Source organism: Drosophila yakuba, chromosome 2R (assembly GCF_016746365.2).
Source record: "Drosophila yakuba strain Tai18E2 chromosome 2R, Prin_Dyak_Tai18E2_2.1, whole genome shotgun sequence".
NCBI classification, from domain to species: Eukaryota; Metazoa; Arthropoda; class Insecta; order Diptera; family Drosophilidae; genus Drosophila; species Drosophila yakuba.
This window is the reverse complement of record NC_052528.2, coordinates 17,421,221-17,445,557: the sequence shown is the minus strand read 5'-3', so window position 1 is coordinate 17,445,557 and position 24,337 is coordinate 17,421,221. Positions and strand designations below refer to the sequence as shown.

Genomic DNA, 24,337 nt, shown 5'->3' with positions numbered 1-24,337 from the left:
GGCCGCAGAGTGTGTGGTCTCTTATCTTATCAGAGCGAAAGCAAAACATATACACCATATGCTTCAGCGGCAAGAATCGAATCGAATTGAATCGAATCGAAACGAATATAGGATCGGATCGGATGGGATCGTTCTCATATGAGAGCGAGGGAACGGAGCTGAGACCCAAGCAAAATGCTCGGCTGGCTGTCGTCTGCGCACACATGTTACTTGAGCGCAGCGAGTGCCGCATAAAGTCAGTTTGGCTCGTTGTGCCAGAGCAGCAACAAGTGCTCCGCTATATCTGAATCTGAAGCCGAATTTGAATTTGAATCCGAAACATAATCTTTTGGCGTGGCTGCAACTGTAACTGAAGCGCAACAAGTGCGCCAGAGATCTCTAGAGACATCCAGAGACATCCGAGTACATTGCAGACGAGGCTGAGATAAATTCAAATTAGCTTGGCAATTTCATCAAATTAACAGAGGGAACCCTGCGGCCAAACGAAGCGCAATAAATTGATTAAGGCGGAGATAAAATTGCAATTACATTGGCTGCCAAGAGTACGACTATTAGCGGGCAAAATAAGAAAGTGAAAGCCAACGCAAACAGGTGACAGAATGCTGCTCAAAGGCGCGCAGCTGCTGCGAAGCGGGTGAGTCTAATGGGATTCGGATTCCGCCGGATTGGCGGGATTCCATGGTGGCGAAACCCCAAAGGGATACTTTGCAGTCGAGGTAAATCTTAAGTGAGCTAGACAGCTGAATACCGTGTAGCTCTTAGAAAACAAGCAGGCATTCCTATTATGAGGTGCTTCTTTCAGCAGCTGATTAACTTTAAATATAATGTTTATTTCAGTCGCAATTCACTTTTTGACAGTAATTAATCTAATCGCTTTGAGGCACTTCATAAACCCAAAATGCCACTAAGCGAAGGAAAATGCTCACACTGCATAATATACAAATCATTTGATTTTAGGATATTGTATCAGTTTGCTTCAACCCGAATCATCTCATCATATTACTAAATGACTTATTTTGAAACCAAGTTATTTTCGATCAAACCAATACTCCCATCATTTCTAACCAAAGGGGTATTCCAAATCGCCTAATAACACTGAGCCGTCTACTTGGATTACAAGCCCTAAGGTTAACCCGACTTAGTAGCTGTCATTGCCTAGTAACTTACCTGCCTCAACTAAAATGTCATACTAATAGTATTGAATCACTCTTATCGCGTGGCGGGAAAATTCCACGCTCTGCCAGTCGCAAAGCGTCCGTTACACTTTCATTCATGTAAACAAGTGGCAAAATGACCCCCAACAGCACCGCCATCAATGTTAATGTCATTTATATGCTCCCCAGATCATTGCACTCGGATGCCATGTATTCTTAATCTCTTGGTGGCTGGGGTATTTGCATGCATAGCAGATACTCTCTCAGCAAAAGCTCGTCTGTCATACAATTGTGCTATCAGCTTGAAGCCAACAAATTCGTACTCAGCTTGGGTTTATATTTTCAATTAAAAAAGAAATAATTTTTTTTAATTACTATTTTTATTTATTTACACTTGGCAGTATCTATTTTTTAAAGTGCACTGTAGCTTAGGCGTAGTTCGTTGAATATTTCTGCTTCGCGGGCGCACTGAAGCACTTTTGCTGCCTACTTTCAGGCGACAGGTGAGTGGCCAAAGCCGTAAAAGTTCTTTGGCTGCGCCTTTGTTTATGCAACATTTTTTCGCCAAACGTTTTGTTCAATGAAAAGCTTCGCGATTGCCGCCTTCTCCTTTGTTTCATTCTTTATCAGTGCTTCCCGTATCCACACCTCCCCTCCCCCTGCACCAACAGGCTCTTTATTATTTTTGCAGTTTTGTTTTGACTCGTTTTCTCGGCGTGTGCGACTGTGTGTGCGTGTGCGATCGCTGGCAAGTTGTCCAACTGGCTCTGCCTCTCTTTTGTGTATGTGTGTGTGCCATTAGGCGGGCAAAATAAAAACAAAGCGCTGCATGTATGGGTTTTTGAGGCCGCTTAGCAACAACGCCTCGCATTCGTCGCCGCCTGTTGACTGTTTTTTACGTTTGGCTTCTGTTTTCATGGGGTGGCGTGTTTTGGAGCCTCTTTTTGGCCCACAAACCCACCCACTTGTAGGCCAATTGCAGCGCAAGTAACACTAAAGTATATATATAGGCTGCAAGTATCCGAAAGATACTTTTTCGTTTTATGGAACTGCCATTGATGATAACCTTTAGACACTGCGACGTCGTCGGTGAAGTAACAACAAAACGAATAATATTATTGTTGACGACGCGAGCCTCTGAATCTATTTTTCAGGCCGAGCCCCCGTTTGCGAATTTGCCAAAGCAAATAGCATTACTTATGCAGGCGAGGAATAAAAACAATTCCCTAAATATAATTAAGGTTAATTCCGCTTATCGGCTAAAAGACCCACGCGCCTTTTTGGAAGGCCCCATCGATCAGCGAATGTTTTGCTGAACTTTTGTATGTGGGAAACTAGGCTCATAGTCTGCTAACGATTACCTCCTATCAGTTAATGGTTTGTTTACCACAATTCCCAGAAACTTCTAGATAAGATTCCCCAATCTAATGACGATTTGTTTGCATTTCCTCTACAAAAATGAATCATTTCATTCATTAAATTAGCCGTTTGCAACCAATTGAAATGCTTTCGCAAGTAAGTGGATTTTACTCCATGTAACTGATGGAATATACCAGACAGAACACAGACCCGCATTCAACCATTACCTTATACACTGTATACCACTCGTTAATCTACAAGTAGGTACTATGTATTCCTATATGGAAGCGTGGGCAGTCTGGAATCGCTTATCAGTCGGTAAACAAAATACGAAATTAGTCGCTGCCACTCTGTGGACTTTGATATGCAGTAATGAGCGTTCTACAACAGCAGTCTATTAGTACTTAGAAAACATCCTCGAGACTGGGTGCCGTAAAATCCAGTTCACACTGAATTTCCCACCGCACTTTCTGCGCAGTTTATTGGGAGCAGGAATTTATGGCAACAAAGGTATTTTTAAGAACAAGGAAGGCAGTGTAATTGGATTACTCATGCTGCATTGTGTTCTTTGTTATTTGCAAACAGTTTATTAATAAAAACAAAGTTTTACTAGGAGTGTGCAATATTCTGTTTACTTATGATGATGCGAATAATAATCTTGCTAGCGGAAAACTTTGCATCTGCGGCACTGATAAGAGATTTTCCTCTAAACAAACTTAACGTCACAGTAACTTTGAGTAGCTCACATGTAACTTAGCAATTTCCAGCTCACATTCTGGCTTTGTTTGGGCTTTATGAATAAGTATCCCATCTCTGGTTTAAGTATCCATAAAATTGTCGCCCCCACCCCTCGATGGTCTACTGATACAACTCCAGCTGATAAGCCGCAGATTGTGGCTGCCCTTCGCCTTCAATTTCAGATACTGAGTGCTGGGTTCTTTCATTGAATCTGAGGCAAAGGGGCAAGGCTAATGAACCCTCTAATAGAACCAGTTTCGTTTATTTCGTCAGACTGCAAGTACAGTTTTTGGTTGAGGAAAATCTGATGAATCAGCTGACACCCCCATGACTGTTGCCAAGTGTTTTTTGGGGCGGACATTTTCGTACTTACTATTTTTAGCCTGATATGTTCTTTTTCCATATAAAAAGACACAAACACATACATCAGTGGAACACGCGCTGAAAATTCGACGAAAGTATTTAATGCGTATTTTTTGCAATAAAAAGCGTAAACAACTAGAGAAAGTCTGCGAAGTGGGAAATACACTCGAAGTGCTTACTCATTCATGTGGTGCCAAAGTAGTGGAGCATTCTGTGAAGCCCCTTGGCAGGGTATTTGGGAGGGTCAACATTGGTGGCGTCATTAGGAAGGAGGGAGGAGGAGGGTCTGTAGTTGCCATTTGAAAAGGCCAGCAGAAATTCCTCGACTGTTATCTCCCGAAATAGATTCGAATACGCAGCGGATTTTCAGCATCCAACTGAGGCGCGTGTCCCTAATCAAAACCAAAGCGACCACTCGAGTGCTGCTCAAACAATTAGCTGCTGGTGTCAACAGCGATACTGAAGCGGTACGATTTGGATTCAAGCGGTATGCCAATATGCTGCCTGCTGCCCACTCATCCATATCAGTGCCGTCATAAATATCGTTGGACTATTTAACTGGAGTTTCACGGCCTTCGAGGCTGGCAACTTATATTCTCACACGCATGGGCCACGATAAAAGCCAGACGCTGGCCATAAAGGCCCCAAACAAAAGCCAGTTAATATGATTGAATTAAGTTTTCATTTTCATTTAATTAAGCTGCCAATTGCCCATCCTCCACTATTTAGGATACAGAATTGGCAAAAGCCGCGACACGAAGAGACATCGCTGGCGTTTATCATTCACCTCACACGCCGCGACCATGCAGACAACTTATGCTAATATAGACCAGGCCAACTTGCTATAAGTATCTACAATATGTAGGTGCGAATGTGGTGAAAACTGCGCAGTTTCAAAACAGTATAAAACATGCATTCATTTATTTTGGGGGGTATTTCTACGTTTCCCCAGACAATCGACTGACGTCACAAGTGGGGCAACCCTGAGCGCGTGTAAGCGATTATTCCGCTGGTGAGTCGGAGGCGGGGGATCACTGGACTTTGGACCCCTTGTAACCGACAGTCAGCCGTCTGGCTTGTGATAGTGACACCCAAAAACTGTGCGAGTTGCTGACCCACAGACATAATACGTATACACACATGTATCTCGACGATTTCCGCTGGAAACATGGGTTACCATGTCGCATAGATACCATACCCATACCCAAACCCGTACCCATTTCCATTCCACGAGCAGACTACCTGCTCCTCGCTTATCTGGCCTATCTGCAGAACCAAAACAGAGAGCACAAAGAGCAGTGGCTCCTCATGCCGCGAAAAGATGATGAAAGATTGCATCATGCTGTCTGGGGGAGCTCCCCGCCTGAACCTGCTTCTAATGAAAGTGACGTGGACTGGCCGCTACACGAAGGTTGCATCGACTGGGGACCCCTTTATGGCCACCACCTCCTCCCAACTCCAATTCCCCGCATCCCAGTGCTCTGTGCGAAATGCGGCAAGCCAGTTTCTCGAGTTTGGATCGGTGGATTGGTGGATTGGTGGAGCTGTGGAGCCCAAACAAAACCTGAACGACCAGACGGCGAACAGCTGATCAGCCAGTTTGGCTGTATCTTTTGCTGTTTGTATTCGGATTTCATTTGTATTCGTTTCTTTCACGGCGCTGGCTCTTTTCCGCCGGCTGTGCCTTAGCGCTTAGAATTTGAAATTCACGTTACGAGGTCCGCCAAAGGGGTACAGTTGTGCGCGATTCGGTTAGTCGCCTGTACGACTGGCGGTAGCTGTAGGTAGAGTATCTGAATAGGTCGTTATCATGAGCTGAATAAATAGGTAGAGAATTGTATATACCCTTTCACCTAACCAGTCTAATATTCAACCATATTGAGTTTACTTTATTCAAAAGAAGAACCTAAGATTAAGATACCAGCATTGCCTTTAAAGTATAAACTATCTGGTCTTCTTCCAGATTGGTCTCCCCACGCCGGAACTTGAACTTTCGCCTGACCTGTCGCTTCCTCTCCGTCCAGTATGGCGATGCCAAGATCCTCACCCCGGCCGTCAAACAGTACGTGGAGAAGTGCGTGGATCTCTGCCAACCGGAAAGGGTGCACATCTGCGATGGAACTGAGGGCGAGAGCAAGTTGCTCCAGTGCATCATGCTGAAGAAGGGCACCATCATACCGCTGCCGAAGTACGAGAATTGCTGGCTGGCCAGGACCAATCCGGCGGATGTGGCTCGAGTGGAGGGCAAGACCTTCATCTCTACGGATTCGAAGGAGCAGACAGTACCGGTTACGGAGAAGGCCACACCGGGAATGCTGGGTAACTGGTTGGCGGAAGAGGATTTGCAGGCGGCGATCAAGGAGCGATTCCCCGGCTGCATGAAGGGTCGCACCATGTATGTCATTCCCTTCAGCATGGGTCCAGTGGGCTCACCTCTGTCCAAAATCGGCATCGAGATCACGGACTCACCATACGTCGTGGAGTCCATGAAGATCATGACTCGAGCGGGCAATCCAGTGCTAAATTACCTGCAATCTGGCGATGGGCAGTTCGTCAAGTGTCTGCATTCGGTGGGTACGCCCAAGAGTGGAGTCCAGGCGATGCCATCCTGGCCCTGCGATCCCGAACGCACCATTGTGCTGCACAAGCCGGCGGAAAATGAGATTGTATCTTATGGATCTGGCTATGGTGGCAACTCGCTGCTGGGCAAGAAGTGCCTCGCCCTGAGGATTGGCAGCACCATTGCCAAGCGGGAGGGCTGGCTGGCCGAGCACATGCTGATCCTGGGCATCACCAATCCGCAGGGCAAGAAGATCTACATTGCTGCCGCCTTTCCATCGGCCTGCGGCAAGACCAACCTGGCCATGATGACACCTACCTTGCCGGGCTACAAGGTGGAGTGTGTGGGCGATGACATCGCCTGGATGAAGTTCGATAAGAAGGGTGTGCTGCGCGCGATTAATCCGGAGAATGGATTCTTTGGCGTGGCGCCCGGCACCTCGAGGGCCACCAATCCCATAGCCATGGATACGATATTCCGAAACTCGGTCTTCACGAACGTGGCCTCCACATCCGATGGTGGAGTTTACTGGGAGGGCATGGAGAAGGATCAGCTAAAGGGCGTCACAGTCACGGACTGGTTGGGCAAACTCTGGTCCCAGGAGTCCGGCAAGCCGGCTGCCCATCCCAACTCCAGATTCTGCACACCCGCCTCTCAGTGCCCCATCATCGATCCCGCCTGGGAGGACAGCGAAGGAGTGCCCATCTCCGCCATTCTTTTTGGCGGACGTCGTCCCACTGGCGTTCCCTTGGTGTACGAGGCTCGCGACTGGAAGCACGGCGTATTCATTGGAGCTGCGATGAGGAGCGAGGCCACCGCTGCCGCTGAATTCAAGGGCAAGGTGATCATGCACGATCCCTTCGCCATGAGACCCTTCTTCGGCTACAACTTTGGCGACTATCTGGGCCACTGGCTGAGTATGGAGCAGCGTGGCCAGGTGCCCAAGATCTTCCACGTGAACTGGTTCCGCAAGAGCAGCGAGGGCCAGTTCCTGTGGCCCGGATTCGGCGAGAACTCCCGAGTTCTGGACTGGATCTTTCGGCGAGTGGAGGGCGAGCAGTGCTTTGAGGATTCGCCCATTGGCCGGCTGCCCAGCAAGGATGCACTGAACTTGGAGAGCTTGAAGGAGGACATTGATCTCGACCAGCTGTTCGATCTGCCGAAGGATTTTTGGACGCAGGAAGTGGCTGCCATAGAGCGGTACTTCGAAGAGCAGGTGGGTCACCATCTGCCAGGTCCCGTGGCCGAGGAGCTGAGGGAGCTGAAGGCGCGTGTGGCTGACATGTGATGTGTGTGTTCCATAGGTTATTTCCTAATCTAAGACCCCTTATTGCCTAAAATAAAACGAAACGAACGAGATTTTTATAGCGAAATTCGACTTGTGCCTATTCGCGATTGGGATTGGGATTGCCATAGAAATTGGGTTTGGGGCGTGGCCTGGACGCGGCTTATCAGTGGTCGCCCCGGCGGAGGCCCGTCCGCAATTGGCGTAAACAAGCGTATAAATCCATAATGCCGTTTAACCTAACTTATCAACAGATCGACGCGATGAAAAACAAGCAAATAAATGCCAGAAAAAGCCAAAAAAAAAAAAAAAAGAATGTTTATGGATGACCATTTGCCATTTTGGGTGGGTTGCCAAGGACTGATTGCTGAATTGGCAGCGTGTGGTGTGATCTGCACTATGGGGTGAACAGTGATAAGTAGCCAAATAGTTAAGAAACCAGAAGCCCAAATAGTCCAGAGACCAAAAGGCTAAATAGCCCAGAATCCAAAAGTCCATTTAGCTGGGAAACCAAAGGGCCAAACAGCTCAGAAACCAAAAGTGCAATTAGCCAGGAAACCCAAAAGGTCAAATAGCTAAGAAAGTAAATCCCTAAAAATAGTTCATAGGCAGTGCAAAGATCCTCATGGCGATGTTTTCCCTTGGAAAGTTTTCCTGGTCGACCGTACAAATCCGGGTCTGATCTATATTTAGACGAACTCAGAGGCTCGTCCACTGATAACCCACCCGGTCGCCTCATCCCCAATGCCTTCTGCCCAACCGATCGCATATTGATTATGCATATATTAAGCGAATCGATCGTCTATTGACGTACATTCCAAATACACCCGAATCATCGAAATGCGCCAAGTGGGCGGGTTAGGTGGGAACAGGAGCGGAGCAGTTAAGAGTCTGAGTCTGAGTCCGAGTCCGAGTCCAAGTCTGGGTCTGAGTCCAGCAATTAGCGGCGATGATGAAGATTATCAGGCCCAACTAGAAAAACAAGTCCATAGTTATAAATAAACGAGCCGAAAATCGCGGCAACGCGTGTAGACGAATTCGATTTAATGCGAAACTGAACTGTTTGCAAAAGGGAGTCAAAAATGAGGGATGGGGAGTGGGGGAGGGGAATGGGTGAATGGGGGAATGGGGGAGCCAAGGACCAAGGACAACCATCTGATCAGGTTTCTCCAAGGACGTTGGGCGCCAATGGCTTCTGGGTCTAGGCTAAGTGAGCGGTCAACGAGAGCTGGTTTATTATTATTATTTATAAGAAGCTTAATAAAATTGCATTTAGTTTAATTTAAAATTGAATTTAGTTTAACTAAAATAGCATTTAGTTTAATTAAAATTGCATTTAGTTTATTTAAAACAGCATTTAGCTTATTTGTTAATTGTATTTAGTTTATTTGTTAATTATATTCAGTTTATTTGTTATGAAGTTTTCTTGAACTTTTAAATTAGAATTGGCAAGCAGCAAGTTGATTTAATATTAGAAATAGCACGGCTAAAAATAAATGTGCACACAAGCGAAGAGAAGCAGAAACTTTCCTGAATGTTTACGTTAAACTTCTTCCTAGAGTAGCGGATTCCAGCGGATTCTGGAGCTTCTGGGGCTTCTGGTAAACTGGATTGGGGGGAGCAAAGTCACACCACCGGCAGCACCTTCATTTCTCCTTCCCCAGCGACAAAAGAACAAGAGTGGCCAACCATCCGGGCCATGCTATTCTTGGTGCGCCTCCCGCGAGTCACATGAATGCGAATGCTGGCCTCCAAGGCGGCCATGGCCAATTGAGGAGATACCCCCAACTTATATGCTTGCCGTGAGGGGAAGTGGGGCGGGGGTTCGGATTAGCATACAAATTTTCCGTCACCGATTCTGCAAATAAGCGAAAGTTTTTTCGATTTGGCAAATGGCCAAAACAAAACGAGAGGCCAACACATGTGGTCAGCAGGCGTAGGAGGGCGCGTGTGTGTGTCTGGTGGCTAACCAGCCCATGTTGCACCAATGTATCTGACTGTATGAGTGTGGCCAATGTATCTGTATCTGTATGAGTGGCCAATGTATCTGTATCTGTATGAGTGGCCAATGTATCTGTATCTGTATGAGTGGCCAATGTATCTATATCTGGCCAATGCAGCTATAGACTCATCCAGAATTTACCCAGCTGCAGGGAGGCAACAAACAACAAGTGCTGTTGTTGCCTCAGCTGTCCATGAACTGGTTTGTATTTTCGCAGCGGCTTTTCGCACACACTTGTATCGCACAAAATCATAAACAGAATAATTAAATTAACAGCGCGAAAGTGGCAAATATCAGGGTGTTCAAAATAACAACAAACGCTTATCAATGCAAACGCACTAGCTAAAAAAAACAACGAAAACAACAGTCGTCTGCTGTTGCCAAGTGGGGACATACCCATACCCCATATACCAATGAGTAGCCCATAGCCCCCATCTGAATGTAGCTGAACGCCTGTGAAAAACCAAAACAATCGCCGAGCCTCCGCCGGCAGCCAATCAGCTCGTCCGGAGTTTGACCCTCTCGCTCGGCGGCGTGGCGATCGTAAAACCCGATTTCCGAGGCGATCGGCCGGCTGTCGGCGACTGGTTCTAGTCGCCTCGATGGGCTTGGGTGCGGGTATATAAGGCCCCGGATCGGAGCAGTTGGCATCAGTTACTCGTGGCCAGAGTAAATGGAAAGATCAAGTGAAAAGCCTACTTTCAGTGGTCTGAAAATCAAGTTGATGTTTGACAAAAAGCTGTGGAAGAACATATGAACGCAAAGTCTCCGCGACAGTAGAACACTAATTGTGATAATTACCCACCCAACCACCCGCCAAAAAATTGTGATAAGCGAATTAAGCAAAGTGCCAAAAAAGAAAACTATTTAACGCGAAATCTTGCAACAAAAATATTCCAAATTTTTTTTCGAGAGAAATTCAGAAAATACAACACAAATAACAAAATGCCTGAGCTCATTGAACAAAGCAAAATTATGTAAGTATACATACATATATGAAAGAGGTCACTCAAAACGCATTCAATGGGGCGATTTTAATGGCAATTAATATTTAATGCAGTCCATTATTTGGTGTCCCACTACACGCAGTCAGTTAATTAAATTGCAACTTTAATCACCCACCTCCTCTATCCTCTCTCTTCAGCTCCGGCAATGTGTGCGGTCTGCCCCAGTTGCACAAGTTGCGCCAGGACAATTGCGGTCTGTATAGCCACATCCGTGGCATTCCCATCTCGTATGGCAATGTGGATGCGCTGACCACCGGCGTCCGTGCGTTCGTGGAGGAGGGTATCGCCATGTGCCAGCCCGACCAGGTGCACATCTGCGATGGCAGCGAGCAGGAGAACAAGATGCTCATCAAGAGCCTCCTGGAGGCAGGCACCATTGTGCCGCTGCCCAAGTACGAGAACTGCTGGCTGGCTCGCACCAATCCCGCGGATGTGGCTCGTGTGGAGTCACGCACCTTCATCTGCACGGATCGGCGAGAGGAGACGATTCCCACGCCAGTGGAGGGCGTCAAGGGAACGCTGGGCAACTGGATCTCGCCCAGCGACATGGAGGCTGCAGTGCAGCAGCGTTTCCCCGGCTGCATGAAGGGTCGCACCATGTACGTGGTGCCCTTCAGCATGGGACCTGTGGGCTCGCCGCTCTCCAAGATCGGCATCGAGCTCACGGACTCCGCGTACGTGGTGGCCTCCATGAGGATCATGACACGCATGGGAGCCGCTGTCCTGCGCCAGCTGGCCAAGAAGGAGGAGTTCGTCCGCGCCCTGCACTCTGTGGGCGCCCCGGCCAACGGACAGGTGGAGCAGCCATCCTGGCCCTGTGATCCCGAGCGCACCATCATTCTGCACAAGCCCGCCGAGAATCTGATTGTGTCCTACGGTTCCGGCTACGGCGGCAACTCGCTGCTGGGCAAGAAGTGCTTCGCCCTGCGGATTGGCAGCACCATTGCCAAGCGGGAGGGCTGGCTGGCCGAGCACATGCTGATCCTGGGCATCACCGATCCCAAGGGCGAGAAGAAGTACATCACTGCCGCCTTCCCGTCGGCCTGTGGCAAGACCAACCTGGCCATGCTGAATCCCTCGTTGGCCAACTACAAGGTGGAGTGCGTGGGCGACGACATCGCCTGGATGAAGTTCGACGCGCAGGGAGTGCTGCGTGCCATTAACCCCGAAAATGGATTCTTTGGCGTGGCACCCGGCACCTCGATGGAGACCAATCCCATTGCCATGAACACGGTGTTCAAGAACACCATCTTCACGAACGTCGCCTCCACCTCCGATGGTGGAGTTTACTGGGAGGGCATGGAGAGCAGTCTGGCACCCAATGTCCAGATCACCGACTGGCTGGGCAAGCCCTGGTCAAAGGATTCCGGCAAGCCCGCTGCGCATCCCAATTCCCGCTTCTGCACCCCGGCCGCCCAGTGCCCGATTATCGATGGAGCCTGGGAAGATCCAGCGGGAGTGCCCATCTCCGCCATGCTCTTTGGAGGACGTCGTCCCGCCGGAGTGCCCCTAATCTATGAGGCTCGGGACTGGACCCACGGAGTCTTCATTGGAGCTGCGATGAGGAGTGAGGCCACTGCTGCCGCCGAGCACAAGGGCAAGGTGATCATGCACGATCCCTTCGCGATGAGGCCATTCTTTGGCTACAACTTTGGTGACTACGTCGCCCACTGGCTGAGCATGGAGAAGCGTGGCCAGGTGCCCAAGATCTTCCACGTCAACTGGTTCCGCAAGAGCGCCGAGGGCAAGTTCATGTGGCCCGGATACGGCGAGAACTCCCGTGTGCTCGAATGGATTCTGCGCCGGGTCAATGGCGAATCCTGCTACGTGGACTCGGCCATTGGACACATTCCCGCCGAGGGTGCCCTCAATCTCGATGGCATGAAGGACAAGGTGGACGTGGAGGAGATCTTCTCGCTGCCCAAGCAGTTCTGGTCGCAGGAGGTCAAGGAGATCCGCACCTACTTCGAGTCGCAGGTGGGCGCCGATCTTCCGGCCAGCATTTACCAGCAGCTCGACGAGCTGTCCAGCCGCGTGGCCAACCTGTAAACAGGATCAACGAGGAGCGTTCCATCTGCAGCATCTTTACCAACCCACATACACACCTGCTCACCCACTGTGCTATCCCGTACTGAACCCCCATATACTCACCAGACCAACTTGTTATCCTGTCCTATATCCCAATACCCCAATACCTTTTATAGTCGTTTCTCTAGTTTTTAAGCCGAAGACTTCCAACTATTTATTATATAAGCAGCTATAAGATTAGCAAGTAGTGCAAAACAAACAAAAAATATCAAAAAAATAAAACAAGACGATTTTATAACCTACATCCTAAATGAGTATTTATTTATCACAAGAAACTTGGCTTTTTGGAAGTTATAAACATTCTAAGCTGAAGCATAGCTTAATGTAGTGAGTCGTGCTTCATATCTGCACGATTTATTTATTAGCAACAATTTGTTTTATACAAATTAGTTAAACAGAAAAACAAGTTTTAATACGTTTTAAGATTTATAAATGATTGAGTAGTGATTTTGAAATGTTACAATTGAAAGATGTGACTTGTGTAACTAGATTTACTCTTGTTTCGCAACTAAGATAATTAATATATTTATAGTAATACAATAATACATTGTTTAACATTCGCATTATATAAGATGAAACAATAAATACATTGTTTGACATTTGCATTATATAAGATGAAACCGCTAGATGATTTCCCAATCATCTGCTGCAACTACAGTGCTATCCATTGCATTCGCTAGCTCCAGTCGGCTCCATTTTCCAGCCGACTGGAAGGCGGCGAAAAGCTCGGCCATCGGAGCTTTTCCAGCACTTCGGATGCACGGGAATCGGGAGCCAGGAAAACGGCAGCCAACAATTCGGGGGACAACACAGTTCAGCTCGAGCAGCCGCCGCCGCAGCTTCGAACGGGCGGAAGTTGGTGAGAGCGGCAGTCGCCAGCGGAAACGGAAGTGCAGAAAGCCCCGAGCGGCTGGCCGTGCAAACTGTTGCTCGTCGGTGTGTGTTGTGTTGTGTTGTGTGGTGTGTTGTGCTAGTGTTTGTGCTGCTGATGGTGTTTGTGATTGTGATGGTGTGCCAGTATCGGTGTGCTGGTGCTTGTCGTGGTGGCATTGTTGGCGTTAAACAATTAGCCAAGTTGCTATAACAGACCGAATTATCCGACAAATTTGATGAAAATGGTAAACATTAAACTGTAATGCAGCACGCGGAGTAAAAGTGAGTTTCAGTCTTTCTAGCTGGGTGTGTGTGTTCAAATGAGCGCGAGATCTGTGTGTGTCTTTGTGTGCCTCTGTGTCTCTGTGTCTGTGTGTGTGTGTTTGCACGGCACTTTGTAAGCTGCGATTTGACATGTTGATTTATGCGCTGCTCTCACTTTGCCCCCAAACGGCAATTGCCACCCACACCCCCGTACTAGAGTACTAAGCTCCCCCCACCCATAACCTCCAACCCCCAGCTGGGATTACTCGTGTCCTGTGTCTCTTTCAACGCCACTTCGTCCTTTTTGCATGCCCCTCTCCCCTCTCCTACGGCGACGGCACTTGTTGCGCTCACAGGACATTCGCTTAATTGCTAATCCTCGCGCCCAGACGCGTCTAATTACACGTAAGTTTGCGCCATTTCTGTTTCTGTCTATCCAACGACATCACTTTGTGCCCACCCGCCGGCCGTTTAAAGTGCAAATTGGCAGGCGCTTGGGGCCACCAAATGCGGATTGCTCGTTTGGGTGGCTTAGTGGGAGGGGGTACTGGGAGGTTTTGAAAAACAGCCCGGAGGTCACTTAATATGCCATCAACATGAGATTTGCACAAATGGCCACGGCCTCAAGAATTATGTGTTGCAATAAAATCGATGCGTGGGCGGAGCTTCGGGACTCAAGTGGCGGCTAATGACCAACTTGCGACGTGACTTTGGCCAGGATTTGTAATTTGCGAACTGACCAGCCCAAAACCAGTAACTCCCCATTCCTCAACCAACAACCCCGCCATATACATACTCCTAGATCTTAAGTGTTTTATGGACTTTCCCTGTTTGTGTTGTGCACACACTCAGTTTATTTTTACAGCACAGACAGGGGGGCGAATGTGCCCCATCAGCTTGGGTGGGGACAGGGGGGTAGCGGAATATAGGGGGCTGGATGGGTGGTGTTAAGTATGCGTTTAACGGGCGCGGGCTTAATTACAAGCAAAGTTTACAAAAGGGTTGTCCCGCCAACTTCTTTATGACGCGATGGAGGCCTGCAACTTAATGACGGTCCGTGCAGGAAGAGTCATTACTCTGGCCACCTTGTACTCCAATCCGGAATGATGATGATGGCCAGCCGGAGCAGAGCCGCAGTTGGAAAACGGAAAGCGAAGAGAAGCAGAGAAGCGGAAAAGCAGAAAGGCGGAAAAGCGGAAAGGCGGAAAAGCGAAGAGGTGCCAGTGCAGGCGAACCCGAGGCCATAAACCTGATTGAAGCCCCCCCACGCATTGGCATTTGTATATGCAAATGGGGCTTAACCCCATTCAAATTATCCACACATCGCGCCCTGCCATGCATAAGTTATGGGCCACAGTCAGGTGGCGCCCAGTCGGTTCGGTTTAAAGTCAATGGAATCCATCAATAATTCCATGGGCTGCCAGGACTCGGAAAGGACTCACATTTCCCTTTATAATTCACAAATCTGTAGCAATTATTATCTTACACAAGCTTACCTTTTCTCGGGCTGTCCCACCTTCCAGGACCCAGGTCTAATACAATAAGCTGGCCAAAAAAAAAAAAAATAAGAAGAGAGAAAAGAAATCCCCCAAGGCAGCCAGCTCCGTTGGCCTTTATGCATACACAATTCCGCATTGAAAAAAACCGATGCGGATCGAACTGCTAACTGCTAACTGCTGAGGACTTGAATGCGCCCAAAGAGAACGAAACCGAGAATGAAAACGAAAGCGACAGATATTCCTATTGATTTGTTGTCTGCAGATGCTCGCCATGCCCAAATGCCTGTTGGCCAGAGCAAGATGGCGTGGGTCAGGTGAGCCACTGGACTCATGGCCACTTTTCCGTCAACGTTTTTGTTATCATCCTCGAACCATATCCCCCAATCCACCAATCCACCAATCTCCCAATCCAACCCCATTGGTCGATTCGTTGCGGTGGCAACACGCCATTATATTACGTGAAATGCAAAATACAACGAGCAAAAAAAAAAAAAGAAAAAAATTTATGGGTATAGGGAAAAAAGCGTAGAGGTGGCAGTGGTAGGGAAAACAACAAGTTGCTAAACACTTGAATCAATTACTCGAATAATTGATGCCTTGTAAGTGGAATTTACGAAAAGATTGTCTCAAAGATTCAAGGACTTGAGTGAATAAACTTTTAAACGTCCAACTTTTCAGTTCATGAATATGCATTCAAATTAATTCCAGGCAATCTAAGTCACTTTTGAGTTACAGACTAAAACTCCTCGCAACCTTGGTGCTTTTCAATTGAATTTACAAAGCAACAATGAAATGTGAATAGCAGTTTGTGGCATGTGTTAAATCGTTGAATCAAACAAACGTAGACTCACTGAACAAAATGGAGATTCAATCGTGAAAAAATATACCAAATTTTACACGGCGTGGAGTTCCGAGTGGCAAAAACCACGAAGGTCCGCATCCAACAGGTAAACAACTGCCAGGTATTCAACGACGGTTATTCCGCACTATTTGCTTTCCCGTATGGGCACGTACTCACGCATATGGATGTGTGTTTGCATGGGAGAGTGTGTGTTGTGTGTGTGTGTGGGTGTCAGGGCTATTTGTACACACGATAGATAATAATGGCCCGCAGCTCGGACGTGAGACAGCCTGCTGCAGCAGTAGCAAGTGGAAATTCGAACGAGCCACGTGTCCCCGGGGGCACAGCCAAGTGAATGGCCAGGAGCAGCGGCAAGTGCAACATATGCATGCAACAGCAATGAGGCACGGGAGCATAAAAGTGCAGCAATCGCCATGGGATGTTCCGCCATCGTAAAACTTAAGTGCTGGCCAAACATAGCCCCTGTGCATGGGGAAAGCCACTTGACGGCTTTCTCAATTGGAGCTAAAGAAATGGCCAACACTTGGCCATTGCCATCCATCCATCTGGCGGCATAATCAAGTCCGAGGGCGCCCAAATGTAGGCAACAGTTAGTGGCTGCAGCTCAAACTCGTCGTGGCTGGCAAATCCCATTAGAGGAACTTTGTTGCCGCCCCCCGAACAGCAACATGAAGTTTTCCGCAAGCGGATTGTTGCCAACTTTTGCATAAGTTAGCATCCCGTGGTGTGTGAATGTGCTGACAGCTTGTGGGTGTGGTTGGGTGGTTGGGTGGCTGGGTGGTTGGATGGACTCGGTGGTTGGGGATGTGAAGCTATAATAGGGGCGGCCACTTACGCCACCATCCGACGGAGAACGCACACATTTAACAATAATTGCCTGGCCAAATAGAGCACTTCCCCGGGCATCTATGTCTTCCTGTCCTTCTGTCTCTCCAGCTGACCAAAGTCGGAAAATGACTTGCGGCCACAGCAGTCGTCGCCCCGTTTTGCTGGCTAAACGGACTTGTGGGCGTTATAGTGCCCTGGCTCGGCTGCTAAGGTCCGCTTTTCATTATTTTGATTAAATACAGATAAAGCCATAAATTATGTTTACTTTGTGCCCCGTTTGGGCCATGGCCAGGACGCACTTTTGTGTGTGTGCATGATGAGGATGAGTAATGGCCCATGATATTTACACATGAGTTGGCCATCAGCGACGCGTTACCATCTCATCTTCTCATCTCATCTCATTTCATCATCCCACCAGATGCACAGGAATAAATTGATTCACTAAGAACATGTTTTCTAACTTACCAAACTATCTTACTTAACTCTATTAATAAACTCTTATCAAGATGTTGAATGCTCAATTGATTAGTTACATATATGGTTATTTTAGGTATATATTAGATATGGTTGATTGTGTATAGATTTTCCTCCAAGTGCACTGAGTAATTCATGTTTAACTGTCCAGTAGTCGTGAAATGGCCCAGCAACAGCGCAGCTGGGACGAGGGAGCTGTCGGTGGAGGATCCTATGGCCAAACCCACTCCTCGCACCACAAGGTGCCTGCTCGAGCTGCCAGCAATCCGCTGCCCTGCAAAGGAGCCACGCCCAAGCTGCCCAGGTGAGATCCACAATGAAATCGCGACCAATTAGTTTGATGCCACAACCCAAAACAGGCAATACCATGGTGGTCCGACGTCGGGCTATAACTATGGGGGTTACGATACGCCGAGGAGTCCCAAGATCACCACCACCTTTGCCCAGGACAGTTGCGATGATGTCAGTAGCTCCACGCCCAGCTCCTATTATCAGACGCCACCATCGGGATCGATAGATGATTCGGCCTCCCTGCTCAGTGGATGCACCACGGCCCGCAGTCCGAACTCCCAGTGCCAGTTCGTCTTCGATGCAGTGAGTCCCAGTCACGGCAGAAAGTTCGAGTACTACGAGCCGATCTCACCGGACGATGGCGCCCTGTACTACGATCCGCCCAGTTCGCCACGGCGACAGGGTTCCAAAAAGCTAATGCGAACAAAGAGCCCACTGGATCCGGTGCCCCAGTTGACCACAACCGGCGTGGATGAGAGCATGGCAGTGGCTATGGCCATGGGCGGAGCAGGAGGTGGTGGAGGATACGCCCAAGGGGCACCCAACAAGCGGCAGCGGGATGAATGGGAACTACCGGTGATCAGCAAGATTGAGGCCAGAAATCTTAGTGCGGCTGCAGGAGCGGCATCGGGATCGGCTGGTGGTAGTTACTATGGCTTGAAGCGCGACTCCTGCGTCACTGACTGCACGCAGCTGTCCATGGAATCCGGCGAGACGGGCACCCAGCACACCAATAGCACCATGGTGACCCACACCACCACCAGCTTTAGCTTTACGGAGCCGGAAACGGAGCAAGAGGCCGGACAGCCGCAATTGCGACGCCAACGTCGCCATGCCATCAACATCACCTCCAATCCCGGCTACCAGGTGCTCCACAGCTCCCACTCCACGCTGGATCGTACCTGTTCCGATAGCGTCGTCTCACTGCGCTACCGCAAATCCACCAGTGACCTGACCCAAGATGCCGACCACGAGCTAAGTGGCTGCAAGCCCACCAAGCCAAAGGCCCATGTGGAGCACAAGCCGCGTCGCCGCGGCAGTTCCAAAGGTGGTCTAGCCTATCTGGCCAGTCGGCGTAGTTCGCGGGAGTCGATGAAGAGCGCCTGCTCCAATGCCTCCATCGTGTCCAACGACGATGTTGGACCACTGGCCTTCCAGAGCTCCAATCGCGGTCGCCAGCGCAGAACATCGAACTTCCTCGAGTTGCCAGGTGAGAATGCCAATCTTCAACATCGATTGATAAATATCCCTAACCATCTATCTGCAATCCATTTCAGTTCCCGACCACGTTCGTCCGCGCGTCTGTTCCCTTCCAGAGCGACCGTACAATCCGCGGGCCAGCGATGACCTCTACCGCCTGCGCCACTTCTCCATCAGCAAGGGCAACGTGGTCAACTGCGGCGACTCGATAATCTCGCGAAGATCGCGCAGCAACACCAGCGTCAACTCGACGAACAGCCGGGCCAGCGAGCGTTCCCCCTTCGAGGGCAGCTGCTGCGGAGCGGGCTATGCCAATGTGGACTCCCTCCCAGCGACGCCGGATGACTCGGAGAATCTGGATCCGCCGCCGCCCGCCCGCTATCGCGTCGTGATGCTGGGCGATGCCGGCGTGGGCAAGACGGCGCTGGTCAATCAGTTCATGACGTCGGAGTACATGCACACCTATGACGCCAGCCTGGGTAAGTTGTATGCCAAAGTGGGTCCGGGTTATGGTCTGGGTTATGGTCCGGGTTATGGCACCTCGGGGACGATACGCAGAGCGCAGTGAGTAGCCGCCGAGTGAACCCCTAGCTGGAACCTATGTGTGTGCCCGACCCCTAGCTTCCCGGCTGCCACTGTCGTCTTTAGAGTTTAATTCTGATCTGAGTTTTAGACGACGAGTTCGGCGAGAAGACGGTGAGCGTGCTGCTGGACGATGAGGAATCGGACATGGTCTTCATCGATCATCCCAGCGTCGAGATGAGCGTGGAGAACTCCCTCTCCACATACGAGCCGCATGGCTGTGTCGTTGTCTTCTCGGTCGTTGACCGCAGCTCGTTTCGCGTGGCGGAGGAAATCATCAATTATCTGTGGCAGGAGAACTACACCAAGGACAAGGCCGTCATCCTGGTGGGCAACAAGGCGGATCTGGCTCGCGCTCGCCTTATCACATCGCAGGGTAAGTTGGGTGTGGGTGGTGTGTGCCTTAATTATGATGGCTTGATTTCATTTCATTCCACAACCCCATTTCACTTTTGCAACCCCAAGAGGGCAAAGCCCTGGCCGCCTCACGCGATGCCAAATTTATTGAGACGTCCAGCGGCATACAGCACAACGTCGATGAGCTGCTCGTCGGCATATTGAAGCAGGTGAGTTTGCAGGTGGTGGAAAAGCTGTGGCAAGTGGGGCAAAATGGCGCAAAGTGGGGCAGAGGTTCGGCTGCGGTCTTTGGGGCAAGCAGCTAACCACACGCAACCCACCGATGCATGGCGAAATTGTGCAGGAAATGGAGTTAAATGGATTTACCACGCTGCTGCGGGATGGCTTGCTTTTCGGCTTGGGTTGGGCAGGGTTTGGGTTTGGAATTGGGTTGGGGATTGGGTTGGGGTTACGCTGGGCCTGCTTCCGGATCGGCTCACTAATTAATGAAAATGGTGCGGTAAGCGGGGCCGAAGGAAACTCGGTCAGCTAACTTGATTGGGTGATTGGGCATTGTTACTTAACGCGGAGCAGGATACTTCCGTTACTAGTTGATTAGGTTGTAAAATTAATAAAGAGACATCTTTGCATATATATAATTAAAACATTTATGAAGGAAAGCTGTATTATCTAGCATTTTATAGCAATCAATCTCTGCTGTAATGTGCGCCATACGCTTTAATTAATCAAACCTATTTAAACCCTCTAAAAAACAGATGCGGCTGAAAGAGAAGCGTGAGAAGAAGGCCACCGCCTCAAAGATGAAGACCTCTCGCACCCACATATCGCTGCACTTGGCCAAGGAGCTGCTACAGAAGATCTGCCTCAGCGACATCTCCAAGTCGAAGAGCTGCGAGAATCTGCATGTGCTATAGAGATGTAAAGATGTCCAGATGTCAAGATGTAAAGATGTAAACCGGGCGAAACCCAATCACATGTGCTGAGCCAACCTCGATGTCTTCGTTTATATCGCCCGGCATTCCTGGGCCACAAAATTATGCCACAAAACTGTATACAAAAGAGAATTTTATCAAAAGCAACGCTGCGAGGGCTGCGGTGGCTGGCTGGAAAATATTCCAAATGCCATTCACATGGGGACCGCAAAGGAAACGAGGCGGAGATGTGTTCATCTCCTTTTGTGGAACTGCGTTTATTAAAAGTTGAATGTCGGCTCGGGTCTGGCTTTTCTGGCAAGTCATTGGCTGTGGTCAGGCCTCCAGATTCGGCGATAGTCGTCTTTGTTTATGGCGGATGTTTTTGGATCGGCTTATCGGCACCAGACGCTCCTCCAACTGGGTGACGAAGGCCAGATTGATAAGCCATGATGATTGATCCAACATGCCAGCGATCCAGCGAGGCGTGTGCAGCCTTCAACCCAAAAAAAAAAGAAAAGAAAAAAGTGTGCAGATACTATTTATTTATAGGTGTACTTTTTAATGCGTACTTGCATATACATATACATACATACTTACATACATAACATATATGTGTTCCAATGCGAATAACTTCAATTCCAATAATGCGCTGTCAATTGAAACGCTTGAGGAGCAGGCCCCACAGGACGAGAGAAACTTTATAGATGTTGATTTATGTATACACATAGTGGCCATAAGCAGCATATATATGTAGTACATACATACCATATACACGTGACCTCTATTCGGGATAAGTTTATTGTCTAGGCTAGGGTTACTAAACGCTCCACCTGCTTCGCAAAGAAATTCTTCCAATTGACGAATATCTCATATCGGAATGACTGTTGAATGTTGACTGTTGTTAGTCTAAGCCAAAAACTAAAAAAAAAAAAACAAAGTAAAAAACCAAGCAAAACTTAACTAAACTAAAGGGAATACCATTTAATCAAAGTACTTCACTCAGACGTTACTACGAGTATATTGATGTGTATCTTTACGTGTACCTACCATACATTATACATTATATATATATATATTTAGAGTTAGATACATATACACATATACATATATATAAATTTACGACCGTGCTCGGATGGAACTTCTAACACTTCTGAACTCATACGCTTATATATTTGAAAAATACCTTTTACAAAATGCGAAAGGCAAGCAAATGCGAAAACCAAACGTATCTCTAACTATTTTCATACGCAAACTTACACATTAAAGGGGGCAATGCGAGGATCCAAAATGGGAGTGGGATGGAAGTCCTGGCCCAGGACCATGGAACCTGGACCGTTCCGGGCTCGTCCAAAAGTCGAGCACTCGACGGCTGTGCACTCATGTTTGCTCTACCCCTTTCCTTCCGCTTCACATCCTTCGCATCCTTCACATCCTTCACATCCTTCACGTCCGCCTTTCTGTCGAGTGCACTTTATCATTTTTAACATTTAGCAAACAAAACAGAAAGTTGCTACGGCGAAAGTTTTAATTTGCAACGCAACGCAACGCAGAGCAACGCAACGCGAAAATTCAAATAAATTCAAATATTTCGCAGCCGCACTGTGGCAATCTGCATCGCGCATACGCCGAGTGCGCCTGGGTCGCTGCTAAATTGATTTGCTAATCAAATTGCTGAGGAATCCACAATCGAATCACAGAGCCAGCTATGAACTCCCACCGAATTTATTGTAAAATGCCATTTAATAACGATGCAAATTGTACCGCAACCACTTAACCATAACAATTGGCCTAAAGCGTAGCTATAAAGATATCCAAACAAATACCAATATATATATATATATATATATATAAATACGTATATATATATATATATACCTATGCATATGTGTAAAGATCGATGTATATTTATATATTTTTCCAAACAAAGACAAAAGCCAAGCAGCGCTGTACAACTCAAGGGAATGTTCACCAAAGAGAATCAATTTTGTGTTGCATAGTATATAATCCACAATTGTACGCTTTTGCCTGTCACCGAGATGAGGCTGCAGAAAAAGCAAATTAATTAGAGTACACGGAGATAAAATCCGATTACTTGTTTGGTGTATGAAACTTTCCTTCACCTCCACCTAAACCTCCGTATCCATCCTGTCTCCCTTTCCGTCGCGACTCGATCTCTTCATTCGATAAATAAAGGACAAGGACGCTCTGTAACTAACTTGTGTTTCCTTTGCAGGGCCCAGGGGTCAGGGGTCAGGGGTCACGGGGTGCAACCGCAAATTCAATGCCAACTGATGCGACTGCTCCTGAAATACTGATGTCTTGCCCTCCTCAGCCCCTCAGCTGTTGTGCACTTGTGGTTCATTAAAGCGGGGGGGCGGGTGTAGAAATGTGTTAAGTGCTTGTTGTCAATCGCACCCAAAACTTGGCCGGATTTCACGCTCCTGCGACCCGAAACACTCCGGACACAATATTGGTTTTTCCGAGAATTCCAGAATCGCAGAATCGGAGAATCAATCGACAGTCGCTGGATGGCCGTAATTAACTTACGAAGATGTCGGTGCGGAGCTGCTGAAAAGTTGACAATCCGGCTCTGATTGATGGCCCAAAATCAGTGGACTCGGCGGCATTCCTGATAATGGCATGGCAACCAGAACCCAGATTTCTCTTCCAGATTTATCGGCGAAACTTTGAGTCGCCTCACCGACCCCGCCACCTGCTGGCTCTCATAATTTTAATGAGCTTATTTTATTACATTTAACGCACCGCGTGGCTGCCGCCCCGGGATCATCATGCAAATGGTTTCGTTTTGAGCGTGGATTGTGTCGCTTCACCTTCTTCGTCCTTCGTCCTACGTCCTGCGTCCTTCGCGGAGTCAGTGGCCACCAAATCAAACTAATTCCAAGTTCAATAAACAAGCCTAAATGAATATCGCCGAGCGGGCGCAGTCATTCCTTAATCAGCACCAGCCTCCCCCGGGCAGTGTAAATTCTTATGAAAATAAGCAACGTTGGCATTGGGGCGCGGAAGTCATTGAGGGTTTCCAAGGATGGCCCATGACCCCGCCCCTCCGCCCGCATTGCAATCATAATCGAGTCGACAAAAATCGATTAAAGACTGAGCCATTAAGCTGGGATATTTCGCGGAGCTAAATGCCAGGCGCACAATTAAACTGGCTTGGATATTGTGTTAATTAAACGCGGACAGGTATGAGTTATTAAGAAGCTGGACAGCCATGCCCACAACCCACCTCGAATCTGCCCCATCGATTATACGAGTATAGCACATGGGATAACGACACACTGCATTATCCTTTTACGTTTCCAAACGGATTACTCTGTCCGCCGCAACGCAGAGGCAATACCTTAAGAGCTAGCCGGAAAAGGGATCATAAAGGATGCCAGAGTACACACAATTTTGTTTAGGGCCAAAAGCTGTTGGCCATCTGCACACTTGTGAATGTATGGATGTGTGCCTAGTGCCAAGCCAGCTCAAAAAAGAAAGAAAAGAGAAAAAAACAGAAAAAAAAGGGCCGGGCCACTCAGACACACAAACAAACAAACAAACAAACAAGCGAACAAGCGAACACTCAGGTATTCTCGCATGGCAGATGAAGAAATATTCGCGCCGCCAGCCGTCA

The 24,337-nt window shown here is 48.3% G+C and overlaps 3 protein-coding genes across 7 annotated transcripts; all 3 read left to right on the top strand.

Annotated features, from left to right (window-relative positions):
* Nucleotides 1–131: 131 nt before the first annotated feature.
* LOC6531071 (phosphoenolpyruvate carboxykinase [GTP]) lies at nucleotides 132–7,547 on the top strand. Of its 3 annotated transcripts, none has more exons than XM_002091869.4 (2): nucleotides 132–634; nucleotides 5,578–7,547. In XM_002091869.4, the coding sequence occupies exons 1-2, from the start codon at nucleotides 600–602 to the stop codon at nucleotides 7,460–7,462; spliced, it is 1,920 nt and encodes a 639-aa protein (XP_002091905.1). In that variant the 5' UTR covers nucleotides 132–599; the 3' UTR covers nucleotides 7,463–7,547. The 3 variants fall into 3 exon arrangements, with proteins under 3 accessions (XP_002091905.1, XP_039228378.1, XP_039228379.1); XM_039372444.2 differs by lacking the exon at nucleotides 132–634 and adding an exon at nucleotides 4,554–4,626; XM_039372445.2 differs by lacking the exon at nucleotides 132–634 and adding an exon at nucleotides 5,326–5,398.
* A 2,557-nt stretch (nucleotides 7,548–10,104) lies between these two features.
* On the top strand, nucleotides 10,105–12,807 carry LOC6531070 (phosphoenolpyruvate carboxykinase [GTP]). The gene is made up of 2 exons (XM_002091868.4): nucleotides 10,105–10,438; nucleotides 10,606–12,807. Exons 1-2 carry the CDS (start codon nucleotides 10,407–10,409, stop codon nucleotides 12,515–12,517), a joined length of 1,944 nt encoding a protein of 647 aa, XP_002091904.1. The 5' UTR covers nucleotides 10,105–10,406; the 3' UTR covers nucleotides 12,518–12,807.
* Nucleotides 12,808–13,363: 556 nt separating this feature from the next.
* Nucleotides 13,364–22,911, top strand: LOC6531069. 3 transcript variants are annotated; one of them, XM_015196259.2, is made up of 7 exons: nucleotides 13,364–13,711; nucleotides 17,511–17,660; nucleotides 17,716–18,857; nucleotides 18,925–19,326; nucleotides 19,515–19,805; nucleotides 19,895–19,995; nucleotides 20,542–22,911. In XM_015196259.2, exons 2-7 carry the CDS (start codon nucleotides 17,518–17,520, stop codon nucleotides 20,698–20,700), a joined length of 2,238 nt encoding a protein of 745 aa, XP_015051745.1. In that variant the 5' UTR covers nucleotides 13,364–13,711; nucleotides 17,511–17,517; the 3' UTR covers nucleotides 20,701–22,911. The 3 variants fall into 3 exon arrangements, with proteins under 3 accessions (XP_015051745.1, XP_002091903.1, XP_039227996.1); XM_002091867.3 differs by having other exon boundaries at nucleotides 17,508–17,660; nucleotides 19,521–19,805; XM_039372062.1 differs by having other exon boundaries at nucleotides 17,508–17,660.
* Nucleotides 22,912–24,337: the final 1,426 nt, after the last annotated feature.